Here is a 22,085-nt window from a genome sequence, read left to right as displayed (position 1 = left end):
AAACAAACTGTGTCCATGTATGATGACAGAGCTACTTTTCTTACACTGAGAACAGGTATCCAGAATCACTTGGGGGCTTTGTAACTTCGTGGTGGGATAGATCATGTAGACAGCGGCACCAGAAGTGAGAACTACGCCTGCCAGATCTCACCTGTATTCGAACTTGGTCCTTACCCCACTCCACCCTTGCAAAAAACTAGTAAGGTCCCTGCTTTTCATTTCCACAGATTGCAATACTCCATGCTGCATATTTATCTGTTAATGAGCATCTGAAAACAGGCTAACCCGGAAAATGCTTTGGTATACTCTGAATAACTGTTTCTTAAAATGAACTGGCTCTTTTAAAAAAGTTCATAAAAGTCAACTTTTAATCACATAATACATAAATCCACAAAAACCCTGTACCCTCTTCCCCATCCCTCCAACACACATACACACAAGGTTACCATAGCTAGGACTTTAGTATCTTTCCAGAACCCTCTCCTTAAAAAATACATACAGAGATGTCAGGCTGGTATATCTGTAGGTTGATTTATAATTATAAAGGTACAAAGCGACATCACGAATCACCATGGATTCACATGGAACATCCTCCATAAACACGATACATTAGCCCAAAGGCTGCTGGTCCTACTTCATGCGGCACTCCCGCCATCCAATGTGTAAGCCTATCTGTAACACGGAGCCCTCCCATCACCTCAACGGCAATTTGACAAATGTGACAGGGACTCTTGCTGAACTTGGTTCCTTCTACCTTTCATTTCTCACTCACCTGACTGACCTAGTCAATAAAAGCCCACCCCAACAGGATAATGGAGGAAACGCAGACACAGCCAAACCAGCTCCGGACGGTGAGAAGCGTTCTGGTTGTTTAGGACGGGGTCGAGTGGGCACAGACAAAGGGAAAACATTCTCTCCTGCTCTGTATCAAGTTGTTGCTGAAATGGGAACTGTACTATACTAGTGGGTCGAGTATGATCTTTAAAAATCATCAGCAACATCTTGGGCTTTGACATACAAGTTACTAGTATTAACTACTTACACTTCAGAGCACCTTTGTGAGACCGGATCATCCAGTATCTTGGAAGGCCCCTGGTACTTCTGCTTCAACTTTTTTTTGAAAGTTGATGCCTCAGAGCTTAGAAAGCATTTAATCATATCAAAGAAAAACAGTGAAAAGCATTTTTAGGCAAGCACATTCATCCTTTTTTACTCATAAACTGGGACAAGTTCTTAAGATAGTATCCACTATTTAAAATATGATTTCTGTAAGAAAGAGTTCGGAATTCCAATTAGAGACACCAGAAACACACCCTTTGCAGCCTGCTTGTCCCAGCAGGCTCTCTGCACAATCCCCTCCACCCTGATCTCAAATTAACACAAAGCAAAACACAAAGTCTAGGAACAAGCTAGTTCAGAGTCCAGAGAAGTACACTCCTTTGGTATGGACACCTAGGGACCTGGTTTCTGGGGAGGAGATGGCATCGATAGGAGCTCTAGCGGGAGCAGAACCAAGACACAAAGTGTTTCTCCCGGAGGTGGCCAGCCCCACAGCTCCAGACCTAGAGCAAGGGCAGCAAGCTGGGGGAACTAGCGAGGGGGTGTCCTCCCGAATCAGAACTCACCAAGGGGCCAGACTAAGAACCATTAGGTAGTGTGGCAGGTTTAACTGATGTTTCTTGGGACAAGCAAAGTGGGAAGATGCTGAAAACACTCCCTCCACATCCTTGGGGCTTTAGTGGCTAAAAACAAAAAAACTACACAGTCAAATGGACAATGTGGAAAGCTACTCTAGTATTTAATGTATTTCCTGAGTTACTGTAACTAGAAGTTAACTGTGGACAAGCTTGGTTATTTCAGTGGATCTTAAACTTTCAACAGAACTTTTGTACTGGGTTATGTGGTAGAGATTCTTCTCTTGAATATAATAGCCTATCTGTTTTTATGGTGTACAATTAGGGGCAGGTAGTCTGTCAAAAAGCCTGGCTGTTGGAAAAAGGCTGGAAATTCCTCAGAAATAAAATATTTCTTAAATATATGCTTCCCTTCACCTTGAGATTTTTTTTTTTTTTAATAAGAATCAAGTCTCTTAAATGTAAGTTAGGGAGCAACAGCGACGGAAGGTGGCAGCTACCATAGGCTTGGGAGTAAAAAGGTCCCTCGCAGTTTCCGATTGCTGGAAGAACTTGAAGGCGGCCAGAAAAGAGCAGGTGGCACAGTTAACTGGGGTCTGGAAGATGACAAAGACATGTCACTTACAGGACGGACAGGAATGATGACTGCGCCGCCAAGAATAATTTATGAAAACTATCCAGCCTTAAAATAGAATGTGGACCTAAATACCCAGAAGCATCCCCTTTGCAAGATTTGTAATGAAAATTAATATGGAGTTAATAGTTCCAATGAAGTGGTGGGCCCAAGATCCTATCAGTGCTAGCAAAATGGCAGAATTTTGAGAGCACTGAAGTTGCCCTGCAAGAGCTTTAGCACCCAACAGTATCTAAAGAAAATATGAAACTCCCTCAGCCTCCTGAAGGACAATATTACAGCAATTAATTAAAAAGAAAAACCATGGGCCCTTTCCTTCCCCAGAATTCACTTTAAGGAGTCTTCATTTTCCACAGTAGCAAATTTTCTAGTTATGTCTTGTAGACCTCAAAGGACTAGAAAGGAAACTCCCATTCAAAGGAAATTTATCGTAAGATACTAAATGATACTCATTTTTTGTCCGTTTGAAATAAGTTGTGCTATAAGAAGTTATCCTGTCAAGTGTAACCACTGTCCACGGGGTTGAAACTCTGGGATCAAGGTAAGTATATTTAAATTGACTCCCATTGTAACTGGTGGGGCGCATCTAACCATGAAAAGACACGCATCACACAATCACCTTTTTCTGTTGATTACATGGCCTGGGCTCTCTGCCTTGGCTCCTTACCCCTCCCCCTAGCTCCTACCCTCCCTGCAACAGCCCTCTACCCTGAGGGGCTTGTTACCCTCTTGTCCTAAATCCTTTCTCTTGCAAACAAATCCACAGTCTACTGAAAGCAGACTATCAGGTTGGAAAGGTTTCTTTACTAATCTTGGTTTCAGGGGATTCTTTCCAACAGTTAACTCATTAAGTTTCGTGGCATAATTTAAGTGTACCACAACTGTTAGAGCAATGGGAACCAATGCCTCCCTCTGAGATTGGCCTTCAACGAGGAGTTTAGGGCTTTCTCCATATCTTCTCTTCCCAAGCTTTGAGGGGTGCTTTTTCTCCCCTCCTCCTCAAGTTCCTTTTGCACCATCACCACCCAACACTTTCCATGACACTTCCTTGCTTTGGCCAGAAGCCATTAGGTAAGGTTGGCAAGTTTCCCTGACCTCCCTCACTATTCACTCTCCACCAGGCTACAAAATGAATATTGGGTCCTCAGTCCTGCCACTCTCTGCGGTCATGATCAGCTGATACGTTGTTTTTAGCTCAGGTTTTGATAAAGTGAATTGTCTCCAGGGTTACTCAGACCTGTCAGCTCTCAAAGTCCTTGGTGGTTAAACTTGGAGAAAGGCCACATGGACACTCATAAGCACACATAATCCCTCTGTATTTTTTTGTTTGTTTGTTTTCCTGTAATTGATTTTGCTTTTAGAAATTGAAGAAGTTTTGAACAGGGCTGTCATTTGGTCATCCTTCCAATTCATTGGGATCTAGTTTGAAATATGACAATTGGAACAAAACTTTGAATCCAGTGCATATTCTGGTTTTGGCGTTGCGGTTGCGTCTGAAGATCCTCAGTAGGGACTGGTGTGCACAGTTGACCCCTGAAATTGGCGGGCTTGACCTCCTAGCAAATTGCTTCGTTTTTCCACTTCTGTTCAGGACCACTAAACACTGAAATGTGGATGCATACAGAAATAAATGCAGTTCATTATGTACTAAAGTTTTGTTTTTTAACTTGGTATTTGTGTAAATCCACCTTTTGAAGCAACAACTATCAAGTCTGAAAAGCAACTGATGTTTCCATTAACGTTTTCCTGGGGAAAAGTTAGTTCTAAGAATTTAACATCCTGTAACTGAAGTTTAACGTAACAGTATCCCATAAGCAGTCTTTTTTATTGTCAGACTATTGCCAAATTTTAATTTTTAAAAGTGCGTTTTTATCAAAAGTGTAAATTAGAAATTAATAATTAACAGTATCTCTACTGGGCAGAAACATCAAGTCTGGTCACACTGTTCTCAGTCATTAAAACTCAGCATTAGCATCGGTTAATCACAGAGGAATGCTTCTGAGTTGCTGCTCCTGAAGAGCACGTACTCATCCTGCATTCACTAACTTAAGCTGTTTTTATTCAGAAAAAACAGACTTGGATATAAGTTCATCAGAATGGCCTTCCCATCTCATGACTGCAGCTCATACTGACCACGTGAATGGTACTTTGATATAGTTAACTGAATATAAACGAGCCACTAAAAGCCTCTGCTCATAATTATCACCTCCAGTTCAAGTCACTACTCTCCTGCTACGTGGACCTAAATCAAGAACCACAAACAAATATCTTTCCTCGATTTACCCTCTTTCCCTGTATCTTCCTTTCTCTTGCAAACAAATCCACAGGCTACTGAAAGCAGACTGTTAAGTATGTTAGAAAACTTACTTTATTAATTTTACACTAACTCTACAGATCTTGATTTCAGGAGATTCTTTCCAATAGAGGACTCATTAAGTTATATGGCATAATTTAAGTGCACCAGAACTGTTAGAGCAATGGAAACCAATGCCTTGTTATGTGAAATATTTCATCCCACACATATTCACTTGATTGAATTAGTGCCTTTTTCGTGTCTTCTTATTGAACATAACTTAGTTCATTATTATTGAAGCTAGACTTCATGGCAAGTGAGTTCTATTTCACAGAAAATCTGAATACATCACTGGCTTACCAAATAAGAAATTTTCACATTACCTATAGGCCCAGAGCCTTCTGTAAAAGGCTCATGTGGTCTGGCTCTGTGTTCCCACTCAAGTCTCATATTGAATTGTAATCCCCATAATTCCCAAGTGTTGAGGGAGGGACATGGTGGGAGGTGACTGAATCATGGGGACAGTTTCCCCCATGCTGTTCTCGTGGTAGTTAAGTTCTCACAAGATCTGATGGTTTCATAAGTGTTCGCAAGTTCTTCCTCCCTTTTCTCTCTCTTGCCTGCCACCATGTAAGACATGCCTGTTTCCTCTTCCACCATGATTGCAAGTTTCTTGAGGCCTCCCCAGCAATGCAGAACTGTGAATCAATTAAACCTCTTTCCCTTATAATTACCCAGTCTGGGGCAGTTCTTTACAGCAGTGTGAAAACCAATGAATACAAAGGCTAAGTTTTGCTATCAATAATTTAAACAAAAATTTAAAATACAACCTAGCGTTCAACTTAAATCTGCTTACTATTGCTCACTGACTTCCAATCATATTGATAGAATAAAGACAACTATAGAAAGCAAAAATTCCCAGTCTAGTTAAAAAAAGAAAATTGAAGCTATTTGAATAAGCCTTGCCAACAGTCTGAAGAATCAGTCTGTTTAGCAAATGGTGTATATAAACAAATAATTAAAGATGCCATTAAACTAGAAGTTGGTAAACAGGCATTACCTATTTAATAAGTACAATATATACATAGAATCCTTTTGAAAAGCTTCATTTTATACAGAAACATATTTACAAGAAACAGTGTAATCAAATTAAAGATTATCTGTACAATACACACACACACATATATATATATGTCTTCTGGAAGACAAGTTTCATCATTGCAGTCAAAATGGATAGCCATTTGCATTTTAAAAAAGAATTCCATTCCAGAAGAAAAATACATCTCTAGTATACAATTATATTTTTCATTTATTTTCCTAAAAATTATCCATGTTTAGATTACCTTTTCAATTTTTCTTTGTTCATCCTTGAAAAATTTCAGGTTTCTAGTGCCACCAACTGGTGTTAATTAAAAATCAACAATCTTGGTGTCCAAAAAAAATTGCTTTTAAAAAAAAATGTTATCAAAAAATAGGCTACTGGAGTTAACATTCATAAAGCATAAATGACAACATGATTTATAAAAATATTTTCACCAGGGTAGCATATATAATAACATTTACATTATTAAGGATTCTATTTTTTTCTTTTACTGATAAATCTTGGTTTAAATTTGCATATAACAATTTTTAGAAAATAATATACTGCAAAAGAAAGTTTGGAAACATGCGTGACATGATTAATCTTTATGAGCACCAAATAGGCATTAATAATTTAATGGTAAAAAATCTAATGCCATTTTATGGTCTTTGGATTTTTTTTAAAATTTTTCTTAAATAATAAACATTAAACTGTGACAAAAGTTAAGAAACATGCAGAACCACCAGGAAAACAGTAATTTGCTCTCAGTGTACCTTTGCAAGGATTTTCTAAAGCCTCATGTAAGAGTCATTTCTGGGCCACTTGCACAAGTAGATAAACCCTCTTCTCAGGCCAGTTATAAAGGGCTGAGATGAGCCACAGAAGTCCAAGACCTGCTCTGATTGTCTTCCAGTTCTCCCAGCTATTTTCTTTCCTTTTTTTTTTGTTTGAGACAGGGTCTCACTCTGTCACCCAGGCTGGAGTACAGTGGCAATCATAGCTCACTGCAAGCTTCAACCTCCCAGGCTAAGATGATGCTCCCAACTCAGCCTCCTGGGTAGCTAGGACCACAGGCATGTGCCACTGCATCCGGCTAATTTTTTGTATCTTTTGTACACATGAGGTTTTGCCATGTTGCCCAGGCTGGTCTCAAACTCCTGGGCTCAAGCAATCCTCCCACCTCGGCCTCCCAAAGTGCTGGGATTACAGGGGTGAGCCACCACACCTGGCCCCAGCTATTTTCATTAGACTATAAACTCCACGAGGATGGAAATGCCCTGGTCTGCTCACTAGTATAAATACAATACCCTGTATGGTGCCAATACAATAATATAGGTTTTCAATAAATGCATTTATTAAATAAATAAATAACATGTTGGTAGCCTGATAAAATTTAATTTCAAGCTAAATCACTTTAAATGGTTATGGAGATAGAAAGTAAAAACAAAAAAAAAACACCATCAAAGTTCAAATTCATTCTTCTGCCCAAATCTACCATTTTCAGTCCTTAAAACTAAACAGGCTAAAGTCTGAAGTGGTATGGGAAAACGGAGTCACGGAAAATATTCACTTCAAAATTAAAACCTATTGAAGTGTATACATATACATACACAGAAAAAATCAATTCCAGCTCAAATAAACCAAAATATTGCTAAATAACCAAAACAGCCTTGATATGTACAACCAATAATGAACATATAAAACAAACCTCCCTCCAGGTTTCAGATTTATCCAGATCATTTTCCTTTTCCAGATACCCCATTCTTCTCGCCATATATTTAGAGGGCAGAAGGCTCTCTAAATCCTTACATCAGGAGCTGTCTGTGAATTAGTATGGAGATAGGTATCTCTGATACATGTAGATTACTTTGCTCAGTCCTGATCCATATACAAAAGCACACAGTAGACACTGAAGAACAAAAGAAAACTAAAGCATTTTCTTTAAAAAATTTCCATAGTTTCTAAAATTTGTAAGGCAAAAAAGGTAATAGAGTCAAAATATTGTTTATAATAGTTTTCTTCTAAAATTTTCTCATTAAACTTCTCCAAGTAGATGGTAGCACAAATATTAACACTGGAGTGTGCATTTTTGTCTAAAATGTATATACATTTTAAAGTGTATAGGCATAGGATACTACACATCTGATCACTATTTGGTCTCCATTATACATTTTGTGCCTTGGAGGAAAAAATCCAAATACTGTAGTTTATGAACCTGTATCGTAAGAAACTAGAAAAATTTAGTTATGCAGCCTACTCAAAGTAGTCTTTAGGAGTGTTTAGTGTGTCTAGAAACAAATGGTAAAATAATTCAGATTTGATTGCACTTTCCCTCTCATTTTGATAAATTATTAATGGTAAAAAGAACAAGACACATTATGTTAAGACTAATACTTTTTATAACTATTCTAAAAATAAAACATCTTTGAACATATATTTTCATTTTGAAGTGAAAAGATATTTGTTTTGGGATAACATCTAACTCACTATTTAGAAAAAAAGACATTCATTAAATAATCTAATCCTTAGTAAATTATCTTTTTAAACAATGTTGATTAAAAAATGTTAAAACACATAAAAAGGATATTGCCACCATGAACCCAACTTTTAGAGCCCATACAATTCTTTACAGGCTTTTAATCCATCATCCCAAAACTTAATTCCCTTAATGGGAGAAAAAGGGATGCAAAAATCCAAACCAAACAAGGCTTGCTGCAGTATCTGCACAGAGCCAAGGTATCTTATTACAGTAATGATCTGAAGATAATGAAATATGAAAAATCACTCAGAAATTGTAAGTGAGAAATAATAAGGGGTGAGAAAAAATTCAATGACATAGAAATATTGATACTATGGCAACACTTAAGCGTATATCTTAAATAAATATTGTAAAAAATCCAACAAGATAGAAAAATTTGGCTCAAAAATTAAGTTCCTTTGGTTACAGATATATACTTATTTTAGGTATGTGTGAGGTTTTTTGTTTTGTTTTAAGAGACACGGTCTTGCTCTGTTGCCCAGGCTGGAATGCAGTGGCACCATCATGGCTCACCTGCAGCCTTGACCTCCTGTGCTCAAGTGATTCTACCGCTTCAGCCTCCCGAGTAGCTGGAACTAAAGGCATGCACCACCATGCCTAGATAATCTTTTAAAATTTCTTTGTAGAGATGGGGGTCTCGCTATGTTGCCAAGGCTGGTCTTAAACTCCTGGCCTCAGGTGATCCCTCCTGCCTTGGCCTCCCAAAGTGCTGGGATTACAGGTGTGAGCTACTGTACCTGGCCTATTTTATGTTTTAAATAAATACACTGAAACATCACATGTGGGGGAACTGTATGATCACTCCACTATAATACATGATTAATATATCAATGTTGAAGAATGGTGCTCAAATGAAATAGTTTATAGTGCCATATGCTGGTTTCTTTTGGAAGGTGGTTCTTCATAAATATTTATCTTTACACAATGTCAGTAAAACTAAAGTATTTCAGTTTCAAAGAACCATTCATCTCTCTGTTCTCATGATAGGATCCATTTCACAATTTAAAATATAAGTAAACTCCACAGAAATTTTATAAATTAATATGTAATTTAAAATCATATTTTAGGTAACTAAAAACTTTAAAAATTCAACCATTAACTCAAACAATCAGCATCTGAAAAAATGTACCTAAAACAGATAAGAAAACCTGACAGAGGTAAATAATGACTGATCATTGCTAGTTACCAACAGCTAGCTTTCCTATTAAGTTCAGCTTTCATTAAAACTGAAATTAGAAGATTCAAGTATTCATACGCATCCCTAAAACTCACCCAATACGCTGGAGTGTGAAAATAAAAAATTTTATTTTTTTTTTAGTTGTCTTGATGTTGGAGAAATAGTGTATTACTGAATGTTTACCACCTGTCTTTTCACACATAATTTTTAAAAGGTGAGTCATTGTTGACATTATGTATTTTAAAGGGAAGAAATATGAACAAAGGGCTTTATAAAAGCCCTTGTAATGTTCAACATTTCTTACGACTATAAGCAAATTAAGTTGTTTAGATTCAATGACAGGCTGTTATATTACACCATACAAAAACAAACTTCATTAAAGCTTTCAGTCTTATAGTATATATAGCAATGCATTCATATTGTAAAAGGATATTTTTTGTGTACAGATGAAGCAAAACAGTATTTTTACTGGCTGAAACAAAAAGTGGAAGAAAGTTTCCAACAATAGTGGTCAGTGACACCTACTCCTGTGTGGCTTTTGTCTGTTTACTGAGCAAGAGGCTTGTATTAGGTTTTCTTTGTCTTCTGTTCTAGTTCATGCTGGTGTTTAATAAGACGTTCTATTTCTGTTCCAAGTGTTTGTAGATTTTCCTTTAATAATTGGGGTGAAGGGAAAGGGAAGAGAAAAACAAAAGTATAATAAATAAAACAATTTAGTTTGAACTATTTTTTGCCTAAATTTTGAAAATGAAAGAGTGGTTAGTCCTAAATGCTATGTCAGATAAACTACCGACCCAGCTGTTTTCAGTAAAGTACTCCTGTCTATTTCAAAGTAATACTCAAACTTCCTACTGAAGCTACAGCAATTTTTTAATGCATAAAATAATTTACTGATTTAAAAATTATTTTTAAACTCAGTACTAATTTTCAAGGCCCACCCACAGCAAAAATAAAATAGTTGGGTCAAATATTAACTGCAAAAAATAAAATAAAGCTGAAAAATAAATCAGAAATGCCATAATCTTAAAAAATTGTTTCAGTAATTGAAACTAATTATATGTCAAAGCCATCCAATATAAATTTAATGACATCTTAGTGTCTTATCAAATAGCAAAATTAATTTTTGCTATTTTTCATCTTTCCTAATATAAAGAACTATACTTTTTAAAAAGAGAAAATCACAAAACTTCATCTTCGGGTAAAATGACTGTCTTGCATTATAGAAACAGTCCAGTTAATTGCTAGATCAGACTGTGAAACAGGCATCATTTTGCCATGTTTACTGGTTGGCGTATGAATGAGAAACACAAATACCTTCAAAGTAATATTTTTTAGTAACGTATCCTCCAAAACAGCCTGTAATTTTCGGTTGATCTCCAAAGAGAGCTCTAATGTTAATCCATTGTCAGCTGGATGGGATGTATATAAAGATGCCATGATGCCACCCCGTCTACTTAAATGAACTTTGTTAAAATCAGATGCCTCTGAAGAAAGTGTGCCTGACTCTTCCCGTAAAATATAACTTTGAATTATTCTGCAAAACAAAATGATAGTATCAGTTGTGTACTTGTAGAATTACAAAAAAAATGGAATTTGCAAAAGTCAACTAATAAGATAAGCATAAAATAAATATTAGGTTAATAACTTAACTATATTAGGAAAGAATTCTCCTTATTCAGATGGTTTCTTAAACTACCTCATTTTTGTTCTATTGTAGCATTCAGAGTAAAGACATATAAACATTGCTTTTCTATTTCTTTCTTTACTAATCAAAATTTGAGCTTTTTTGTTTGTTTTTAAAGAGACAAGGTCTCATTCTGTCACCCAGGCTGGAGTGCAGTGGCACAAACATAGCTCACTGCAGCCTCCACTGCATGGGCTCAAGTGATCCTCCTGCCTCAGCCTTCCGAGCAGCTAGGACCACAGACGTGTACCATCATGCCTGAATAATTTTTTTTTGAGATGGGGTCTTGCTATGTTGCTCAGGCTGGTTGACCTCCTGGCCTCAAGCAATCCTCCTGCCTCGGCCTCTGGTCTCCCAAAGTGCTGGGATTACAGGTGTGAGACACCATAACTAGCTGAGCAATTTCTTTATTGCTCCAATTTGTTAATATTTTCTGTTTTCCTATTATTAGACTTATAATTTGCTGTATTTTAAGCTCTTTCTTTTAAAAGTCACAGGCAAACTTTCCTATAAGTCTAAAGTTATTTCAAAATAAAAATTAAGTCATTGGAAAAGGCCCACAATATAAAAACAACTTTTATTTACATAAAACAGTATTTGTGAGAGGAATTTGGCGCAGCACTCCCCAGAGTTAGTCAGAGCTGGGTTTGGATCTTCAGCTCTAGGTCTGTCACACAGGGGATGAATGGTGACCCTGAACATTTAGTGATTTGACCTGAGCCCCAGTTATCTGCAAAATTAGAGAACTCATGCACTGAGTGGTTGTAAGCAATCAATGAGATATTGCTAAGCCATAGGCACAGTGCCTTGTACTACTAGGTACTCAATAAATGATCCCACTATGTCCTACCCAACAGGAAAAAAAAATCCACAACCCCATATATATCTCTTAGAGCCACAGTCATGAAAATAAAAAGCTAAGTAAAGCATTATCTTTTTAAAATCTAAAGTTGTTTAAGTATCTAAAAATATTAACATTGACTGAACTCTCTATCACCTTAAAGGAAAGACCTGTGTTTTATTTCATCTTAGTATTCACAAAACCTAGAACATAATAGGTGATCATAAAAGACTGGGAACTCAATAACTGTAATTATTTTTTGAAAGGCTCTTGATAGGACTAATTTTAAAAACAGTAACTTTGCCATATGAGTAATAGTATTTTGAAGACCGATCATGTTACCATATTATACATACTTTGTTTTTTTCCTAATTTCTTCCACCAGTTGTTTGATGTGGTCCTCCATAAATTCTATCTTTTCATTTTTCCGGGCATGTGCTTTTTGCAGCCTAACTATCCTCTCAATCAACATGGCCTTATCTACTTGTGGAAAGTTATCCACAGCTACTGAGGACCCAGTATTTTCTGGAGATCGATCTTCTGCACTGCTTCGAGCATTCAGGGACCCTGAAGACAAAAAAAAAATTGGTTTAGATACTGTGCTTAATCTAACATCATCTCTCATCTCATATATTATTTATTCCAGCATCATTTCAAATAGTCACTCTAACAGAGTTGGACACAGAAGACAACACAGGTCAACGTGGCCTAGGTTCTTGTTTCTGAGTATACTGGTGACAGAGGTATCAACAGGGTCTACACTGTGTCTCTCAGGAAGTGGTAATAAGAGAAACAAGGATCTCAAAAAGAGTAACAAGTCTAAAGTGAGACCAAAATTAAACTATAATAGAACAAAGCAGAGAGGAGGAGGAAGGGAGGACAGGAACAGAGGTATGAGAGGAGACAGAGAAACAGAGGTTAGAATATAGTGGGTTAAGCTCTGAGGCCAGCCTGCCTAGGTTCAAATACTACTCCTCTACTTAATAGCTGTGTGACTTTGGACAAGGTATTTAATTTTCTGTGCCTTGGTTATGTCATCTTAAAGTGGCATAAATTACATTATTTACCACACAGGATTGTTATCCTCATTTAAATGAATTAATATATGTGAAATGCTTCGAAAAAGCCATATAGTAAGCATTATGTAGTGTTAGGTATCACTTTCACCAACATCAGTAAGAAGAATCTGATCCTCTTTACCCTACAAAGATTAGTTTTTTCCAATCCCATTTTATAGCTTTAAGTAATATATCTTCTTCTCCTTTTTTTTTTTTTTTGAGACAGAGTCTTGCTCTGTTGCCCGGGCTGGAGTGCAGTGGCCAGATCTCAGCTCACTGCAAGCTCCGCCTCCCGGGTTTTACGCCATTCTCCTGCCTCAGCCTCCGGAGTAGCTGGGACTACAGGCGCCCGCCACCTCGCCCGGCTAGTTTTTTGTATTTTTAGTACAGACGGGGTTTCACCATGTTAACCAGGATGGTCTCGATCTCCTGACCTCGTGATCCGCCCGTCTCGGCCTCCCAATAAGTAATATATCTTATCCAAAGTTATATAACAAATAAATGGCAGAGCTGGGATCTAAATACATGTCTATAATTTCAAATCCATGTTCTTACTACATATTTTTTTACCACTACTGTAACAGCTGATGATGGTTTTCTACTAATGTGCAACCTCTGGGAGGCAATATAGTATAGTGCCAAGCAAGGACTCTAGAGCCAAAGATTTCTCACTGTGGATATTGGATGAATCATGTAGCCTCTGAATCTTGGTTTCCTCATCTATAAAATGGGAATTATAATACCTACCTCACATGACTTTGTTTTGCAGAGTAAATGGTATGTTTCAAGTGCTTAGCATGGTTCTTGGCATTCCAAAAAAGACACAAACACTGACATTTTGCTAATTATCATTTTCATAATGGTATCAATCATCATTTTATAGACTCTACCCATTTTTACTTTAGAACATAGGCATATCTATCATGAGAAAAACTAAAAGATTTAAAAATATATACATGTGCATATATATGTAAAAATCTGATACACAATGATGACATCTTCATTGGTTCTTGGGTGTTAAAAGAAAAAGAGAGAGACCACTGTACACCAAATCTCTTTATAAATCTGATTTTAAAAAACAGAATAGGAAGCTGTTGCACAGAATAAAGCAGCAGCAGGCTAGAAAAAAGAAGGGGCTGGGTGTGGTGGCTCACGCCTGTCATCCCAGAACTCTGGGAGGCCAAGGTGGAAGGATCACTTGAAGCCAGGAGTTTGAGATCAACCTGGGCAACATAGTGAAATCTTGTCTATACAAAACACAAAACAAAACAAACACAAAAACAAAAAACCAAAAAAGAAACATTAGCTAGGCATTTGGCATGTGCCAGCTACCTGAGAGGCTGAGGTGGGAAGATTGTGGTTGAGGTTGCAGGGAGCCAAAGTCACACCACTGCACTCCAGCCTGGGTGACCGAGTTAAGACCCTGCCTCAAAAAAAAAAAAGAAAAGAAAAGAAAACACAACGAACAAAACAGAAAGTAGGGGGACAGACTGCATAGAACCCCATGACATACCTGAAATCCTGGGTAATGAACAGAACTTAAATATTTAACCAGAAACATTTTTTACAATATAATTATATGTAACCACTATCTTTCACACTTCAAACTGAAACAAAGCATATCAATACTTTTTAAAATAAAAAAAATGCTATTTATTTATTTATTTTTTGAGACAGAGTTTTGCTCTGTTGCCCAGGCTGGAGTGCAGTGATGCAATCTCAGCTCACTGCAACTTCCACCTCCAAGTGATTCTCGTGCCTCAGCCTCCCAATGGGATTACAGGCTTAAGCTACCCCACCCAGCTAATATTTTTGTATTTTTAGTAGAGATGGGGTTTCTCCATGTTGACCAGGCTGGTCTTGAACTTCTGACCTCAGGTGATCCACTCATCTCGGCCTCCCGAAGTGCTGGGATTACAGATGTGAGCCATTGTACCTGGCCAAAAATGCTATTTATTTTTATATCAATCATGAAATAACAACTAGAGCCACTCGTTTTTTACCTGATGAACTAGAACGACTTCCCATGCTGCTGACTTCTTTGTCATAGCTTCCATTCTCAACCTGATCTAATTTTCTTCGTGCTATAGGAAAAAGAAGATTATTTGTCACAGTTATCAGGACCATTTGCTCCTACCATCTCTGACTTTAATTGCTAAAATCACTGAGGCAAAAATGGCATAGACAAGAGAAAGTTCTTGAATACATACTTTAGGCAGAGGGCTACGTCATTCATATAAAATGTCATTTGGATATGTACAAGTACAAAATATACAGAAACAACATTATAACTGACACTGGCATCACTTAATTACAGTGGCGTTAACTATTTAAAGTACTGAGAGATTTAGAAGTTCCTTACAGTACCAGAAATTTCCTCCAAATTTCCCTTCAATTACATCTACAAAAACAAACTAAATTCTATGGCAAATACCTGAATATATTCATATTAAGTAAATGCTAAGTCCCTTTTAGCTTATTATTATGTTTCAACCTATTTTAACACAAATAAAGCCATGGGAAATAGTGGAGAATAGGAGGTTAAAATACGTGTCTTATTTATTTTTGTATCCCAAGCATATAACACAGACACCCAATGATTGTATGACTTTTTAAAAGAAAGAAATCTGGAACCTAGTTCAGCAGTCAATTGTTATGCTTGAGTAATTTATAACTTTTTGGGGTCTGTTTCTTGAGACCCAGGTGAAGAGTTAAGTTGCAACGATTTCCAAGTTAGAGGATGCATCTGGGGTATCTGCACCCTAGATGCCGGTAGCCTAGATGCAGCACAAAAGAAATCACAGGAATGTGAAAGGAGAAGATATCAGAGCTGCTATTTATACTGATATTTAAAGATAGATGTTTAAAAATTTCTATTTTTCATGTTTTCTTATATAAAAGAGTAACATATGTTTAAAATGTATAAATAAACACATATAAATTGGAGAACAAATGCCTAAGCACTTTTTACTGACAGAAGTATGTGATCACAAGTTTAGATACTAATGCCCTAACATTACTTTCCCAACTCTCATGTTTTGTGATTCTGTGAATAAATGTCCTTTAGCATACAAGATATCTTTTAGGATAAAAGACTATTCATGAAATTGCAAGAAGTTTAAGAATTTGGTTTACTAATATTAATAAAGAGAACATACAGCTTCAATGTAGTAGAACCACAAAAAATTTTTTTTTCTAGAAAATCCTTAATGATTAAAAGAAACAAACACATTCATGGTCTAAGTGTGGAAGAATTTTATACCTTGTTGAAGTTGTTTGGTGAGATCCTTGATACTAGAGGCATGTTTACGTCTTTGAGTTACTAACTCATCTTTTAATTCTTCTACCTGGGTACTCAGTGCTTTAACTTCTGTTTGTCTACAAGTAAGTTCAGCTTGCAGAGTTTGGACTTCCTCTTTTCGCAGTTCTTCCTCTTTCAACAACCTACTTTCCTGAATAGTAAGTAAAACAAAAACCACCAATTCTAGTATGTTTGTTTCCATTAATGCTCAGTTTATTACCTTAACAATCTAAGGTTCTTGATAGTGGAGATTGTTCTATTATTATTCCTTACCAGCTTCTGTTTACTTGAGCTTCTCACAGTTCTCATATAGCAAAGCAGGGGGATACATTAATGAGCATATCGTTCTATACATACCAAGCAACATGTGATACAGGTTGTTGAATTCTTGGATTAAAGTCTCAAATCATTTTTATGTGTAACTTGAAGACATTCTCATAAATTAAAAAACCAAAAATTTAAAGTACATTTTAAAAATATATAATGATTCTAGTTAGGAAGGACACAAACCAGTTTTCTCATTTTCAAAAGTAAAATATTCTTCATAATTATTTTAGGAAGAAATTTTATTATAAATTATAATAGTTGAGGAAAAACTGACATTTCTTACAGCAGCTGAAATTGTCAGAAAGTCAGTGCCTGGGGAAGAACTTAATTCAATTATCATGACTTTTATACTGTTAGGGAAATTTAATTTGTGCTTGTTATGTTGTTTTAAATAAATGTAAATTTATACTTACCAAATTAATATTTGTCTGTTTCATTTGTTCACACTGGCTTTGCAACTGACTTTCACTACAAGAAAGTTTATCAAATTGTGACTGCAAAGAATTGGATTCAGACTGAAGCTGTGCATTCTTACTAGTGAGCCTTTCTGTAAACAGTAGTAGCTCAGATTCTCTTTTCCTACTGCCTTCGATGTCTTTTTGTAGGTCATTAATCAAAGAATTAAGACTTTCCACTTCTTCCTTCAAATTTTCAATTTCTTGCTTACCTCTGAAAAACAAAATTTATATTTAAGAAAAAAGTAAACCATTAAAAGACATTAAATTAACGGTTTGGGAATTTGCATCTAGTCAAAAGCTTAATACAGGTACTTCTATTCGTTCATCCAAATATTTATAAATGCCTAATATATGCCAGGAAATAAAAGCTGGAAAGAAAAGTGAGCAAGACCAACACGGTCTCCACTTTCAAAGAGTTTTTAGTCAAGTGCAGAAATGATGAGTGTAAAAAAACATTTTTGATGATAAAAGCACAGAGTGGGTTTGCCTAAACTAGTCTAAGTGATGCTCAAACTAATACTTAAAGCAGGAATCAGCAACCTTTTCCTGTAAAAGATCAGACAGTAAATAAGTTAGGTTTCTGGGTCACATGGTTTTGCTGCAATTGTTCCACTCTGCCATTGTACTATGAAAACTGCCACAGATATTGAATGAGTGTGGATGTATTCCAAAAAATCTTCATTTACTAAAAGAGGAAGTGGGCTGGATTTGTTTTGTAAGCCATGGTTGATCCCTGACCTAAAGCAGAAGTTACTGGAAAAAAAAGATATGCTCCAGGTAAAGGGAACAGTATGTGCTAAAAGCTGGGAAGGGAATAAGAGGACTTCTTGTTGGTCCTAACAGATGTTCAATATTGATGAAGAGAAGGACTGTACTATATCCCAAGCACTTAACACAGGGTTTGGCACATAGGAAACAATCCATTAACAATCTGTTAACCAACTACAGCTGAAATACAAGGGTGAAAAAAGGGAAGGCATGGAAGCAGCAAGGGACAGGTCACTAATCTTATAAGCCATGCTAAGGCAATGGAACTCACTAAACAATCTCTGAGGCAGTGGGAAATCACTGAAGAGTTTTTAGATTTCCTTTTTAAAAAGGATTATATTAACCATAGTGTGGAAAATAGATTAGAGAGGATACAAGCAGAAAAAATACAAACGAAGGCAGTTTTCCAGGTGAGAGCTGATAATAGCTTGGACTATGGTAGTAGCAGCGGGGAGGTAAAAAGTGAATGGACTTGACAGATGTTACAGACTCAGCATCACTAATACTTTGTAACTGGCTAGATGTGTGAGGGGAAGGAAAGAAGAAATGTGGATGGCCCTCAACCTGCTGAGCTGGACAGTCATATGGATGCTGCACTCATCATTCATCCTAGGAACATGTGAGGAGAAGCATGGGACAGAGAAACCGATTTTGGACATGCTAAGGTTTGAGGTATCTTTGATACTTGTGCCTGGAGCTTAGTGAAAAGGGCTAAAGATAATGATTCAAAAGTCCTGAAGCATACTATAAAAATAGTTGGGATCACCCAAGGTTACAATAAAATTAGAACAAGAGGGCTTTATGAAAGAGAAGCCTGCCAAGGAGATTGAGAGATGGTGGCCAAAAAGGTGAGATGAAAATCAGCATGTGATGGAAACGAAGCCAAAGGAACAAGCCTATCAAGAAAGACAACTGAATTCAACAGTGTTTAAAGATGATAAAAATTCAAGCAAGGGTGGGTCTGAGATATGTCTACCACATGCAGGGAGGCATTAGTAATTTTTAATGAAATGGTGGGGTAGAAGCTACAATGAAGTGGAGAGGTACAGAACATAGGAAGTGAGGAAATGGAGAATGAATACAGAAGATTCTATAAAGTTTGGCTGCAAAGGAAAGGAGAAAAATAAGCTGGTAGGGCAAAGCCATAGGAATTTTGATTTTTTTCTTTTTTCTTTTTTTTTTGAGACAGAGTCTTGCTCTGTCACCCAGGCTGGAGTGCAGTGGCACGATCTCGGCTCACTGCAAGCTCCCCCTCCCAGGTTCACGCCATTCTCCTGCGTCAGCGTCCCGAGTAGCTGGGACTAAAGGCGCCCACCATCACGCCTGGCTAATTTTTTCTATTTTGTTTTTTAGTAGAGATGGGGTTTTACTATGTTAGCCAGAAATGGTCTCGATCTCCTGACCTCATGATCCGCCTGCCTCGGCCTCCCAAAGTGCTGGGATTACAGGCATGAGCCACCGCGCCCGGCCAGGAGTTTTGATATTTTTAAAAGACACTTATGTTTAAATGTAGAAAGAAAAAGAAAGTGGAGAAAGGTAAGACATAAAGGATAAAGAATAATAATCAAGACAGAACCCAAGAAGGCAGAAGAGATGAAATCCACAGCAGAAGTAGAAAGACTAATTTGATTCACAGAGGAGATTCTTTCATGGTAAAACAGCAGAAAATATGGCTGCAGATACAGGCAGTTCACGAGACTGATGGCAAAAAGTTGAGAGAACTGTCACCTGACAGTTCCCATTTTTTCTGTGAAGAAGTAAACACTTGCCAAGAGTAAATAGAAAAGTAAGAGGAAAAACTGAAGTGTGAAGAAAACGGTAGGGTTTAGAAAAGATGTTACGAAGAGGGTGGAGAATCTCTGACCAAGGGCACATGGCAAGATTAGGTGCATTAATATTTCCAATTGAGGTTAGTGACCATGAATTTATTAGCAGAATCAATCTTAATGATGGTAGAGATTTTTTTTAGCAACACTCAGCAGCTTAGTTATCAGCAAGGTGTGGAAAAGAAGTTACCTGGCTTCAAAATGAATCCAGGTTCTGTCAAGTAACGTCACAAGTGGAGTTTACTTAAATGGTTTTATGAGGAGCCAAGGAATAATGTCAACTCCGGATCTTAAGCTACACACATGCAAAGATCTAGAGCTAGACTTACCTTTTAGAAGAACAAGTAAACACTGCATAAGTAATAGAATTCGAAAGCTAAGGAATGGGTAAGACTCAACCTATTCTGTCATAAATTGCCACTACCAATGTTTAAAGAATATAAACTTTGATTTTTAGAAGCCATGATAGGAAGGAACTCAAAGATAATCCAAAGAAGTTCAAATAAAGAGAAAAAATTTAAAAATTTCAGCTAGTAAAATTCTAAAAATTTTTCTTGTTTAATGCAATAATTACATTTAGAAAATCTTGAGATAAAATTTAAAAGCTTATTTATTAATACAAACAGAAGTTGCTCATTTTATACCTTTGAAGCTGCTCTTGTAGCTGATCAAAAATTTTCACCTTGTCCAATAAATTCTGAATTTCAGCTTTTTGGCGATTAATAATTTCCTTATATTTTGATAATTCATCTTCTGTTCTTAATCGTTCATCTTCTAGACATTTCACCTATCAAATGATCATAACCAAATTACAAACCAGGTCTTCTTGTTCTTTATAAACTATTTTATATAGTGGTTACATATGAATAATCTAGAAATTCTAAAGCACCATTAATGTGAAGAAAATATAACGCAAATTTTACAATCCTACGTTTTAGTCTCAGGTTTCTTATGATTCAGTCATGGGAGTTTTAGCATGTCATTTCACTTTTTACCAAATCACCATCTCCTTATCTGAAAAAGAATAATATATCTTCTCTATCTCAGAAAACTAGCAAGAAGAACAAGTAAGAAGGTTTACGAAAAACAATTTAAAATTATCAAGTGATCTCAAATTCAGGGTGGTTAAAGGACTATTTCTAAATAAATGAATGATACACATTCATATTCATATTGGAAGAGATACTAATCTTACAATAGAGACTGTAAACACTGAAGAGGACTTAATAGATTATTGGCCATTAAAACTATCCGTCTATTAAATATATCCGGGAAAAATATAGCCTTCCTATTATTTTCTGACACAGTTCTAAGGTCCAAATATCTTTCCAGTTGATTCATTGATGAGATTGTCTTTAGATGAGAGGCCCAAGGATAAGTTATACACACAGCAAATGTGCTGTGAAATAGGAATGTTTGGCAAATACGTCAAAGGGACTAACACGGAAGACATTTTCCTTTAAACAAAGAAGTTGCTAGGAAATTGCTCCTCTACTCTACTCTGAGTTCATTTATTATGGAATATTTCTACGTTAATGTCCTTTCCCCACCACTTTAAAAATCAGAATGAATCCAAAATTCAAGATATTTACCCTTCCTCTGGATTCATGACTAAAGATTGAATTACCTTTGTTCTCAGTGTTCGTAACTCATCCATACCCTCCTTAAATGTTCTCTTCAGATCTTCTAGTTCCTTTATTTTGGCATGATGCATCTTTAAAAAAGTTTAAAAGAAACAACAAATCATAATGTGCTAAACTATATCTAGGATTTATTGCCTGCTCTTTCCAAAAGGCCTTAAAAGTAGATGGCAATAAGTTCTATATCTCTTTCTGTATTTATTACGCAACTTAGGATATATAAAGAGCAAAACTACTCACCTCTAGCTGGTCGGATTTTTCTTGCATTTGTTTTTCAAGTTCTCCTTTTGTGACTCTAAGTTTTGCATCAAGCTCATTTGATTTAATCTCTTCGGACTCCTAGTGGAAAGAAAATGAAAAAAGTGTGACAATTTTTAACCCATTTCCCATTTGCCCTGAGATTACTCCTCTCTAATCCTAGTGTAGCATCATATACATTTCTGTTACATTAGGATGAGAGACAAGTTCTGTTTAGAAATAACTCCAAGAACAGTTTTTATATTTTATCTTCACATTGAAAATCAGTCAGATTTGTTTCAGCCTCGAGTGTGTTTATGTAAAATTAAACAAGTGCTGGCAGCAAGCTGTACTTTTTCTCTAAACAGCAAATGGGTTAAAGTTTTATACTTTGAAAAGAAAGCATTGCAATTAAGTTTACTAATTGTGAAATACGTAGTATACCTAAAATCGAAGACTGCATTGAAAGATTTTAAATATGTCAATTTTGCATAAACAAGAGTAGTACATTAAAATATGTAACATAGTAGTTTTTATTTTTGTAAGCTATACATTTCCTTGCACTCTTCATTCTTCAGACATTTTCT

At 36.4% G+C, this 22,085-nt stretch overlaps 1 protein-coding gene and 1 pseudogene across 4 annotated transcripts in view; one reads left to right on the top strand and one right to left on the bottom strand.

The window, feature by feature from the left end:
- Positions 1 to 637: 637 nt before the first annotated feature.
- LOC111538934 lies at positions 638 to 2,556 on the top strand (annotated as a pseudogene).
- A 3,047-nt stretch (positions 2,557 to 5,603) lies between these two features.
- The window catches only part of CCDC186 (coiled-coil domain containing 186), a 54,601-nt gene continuing 38,119 nt past the window's right edge, over positions 5,604 to 22,085 (bottom strand). For 3 of the 4 annotated variants that reach the window (XM_023206645.1, XM_023206647.1, XM_023206646.1), the window contains 9 exons: positions 21,502 to 21,600; positions 21,249 to 21,335; positions 20,266 to 20,408; positions 16,983 to 17,238; positions 16,204 to 16,393; positions 14,945 to 15,025; positions 12,240 to 12,450; positions 10,673 to 10,892; positions 5,604 to 10,009 (listed from right to left, as the gene is read on the bottom strand). In XM_023206645.1, the coding sequence (XP_023062413.1) occupies positions 9,926 to 10,009; positions 10,673 to 10,892; positions 12,240 to 12,450; positions 14,945 to 15,025; positions 16,204 to 16,393; positions 16,983 to 17,238; positions 20,266 to 20,408; positions 21,249 to 21,335; positions 21,502 to 21,600 (1,371 nt within the window). In that variant the 3' untranslated portion in view covers positions 5,604 to 9,925. The remainder of the gene's footprint in view (positions 10,010 to 10,672; positions 10,893 to 12,239; positions 12,451 to 14,944; positions 15,026 to 16,203; positions 16,394 to 16,982; positions 17,239 to 20,265; positions 20,409 to 21,248; positions 21,336 to 21,501; positions 21,601 to 22,085) is intronic. The other variant, XM_023206648.1, reaches the window with a different exon arrangement.

This window comes from Piliocolobus tephrosceles, chromosome 9 (genome assembly GCF_002776525.5).
Source record: "Piliocolobus tephrosceles isolate RC106 chromosome 9, ASM277652v3, whole genome shotgun sequence".
Classification (NCBI taxonomy): domain Eukaryota; kingdom Metazoa; phylum Chordata; class Mammalia; order Primates; family Cercopithecidae; genus Piliocolobus; species Piliocolobus tephrosceles.
Note: the sequence above shows the minus strand (reverse complement) of the source record. Positions and strands in the feature narration are given on the sequence as shown.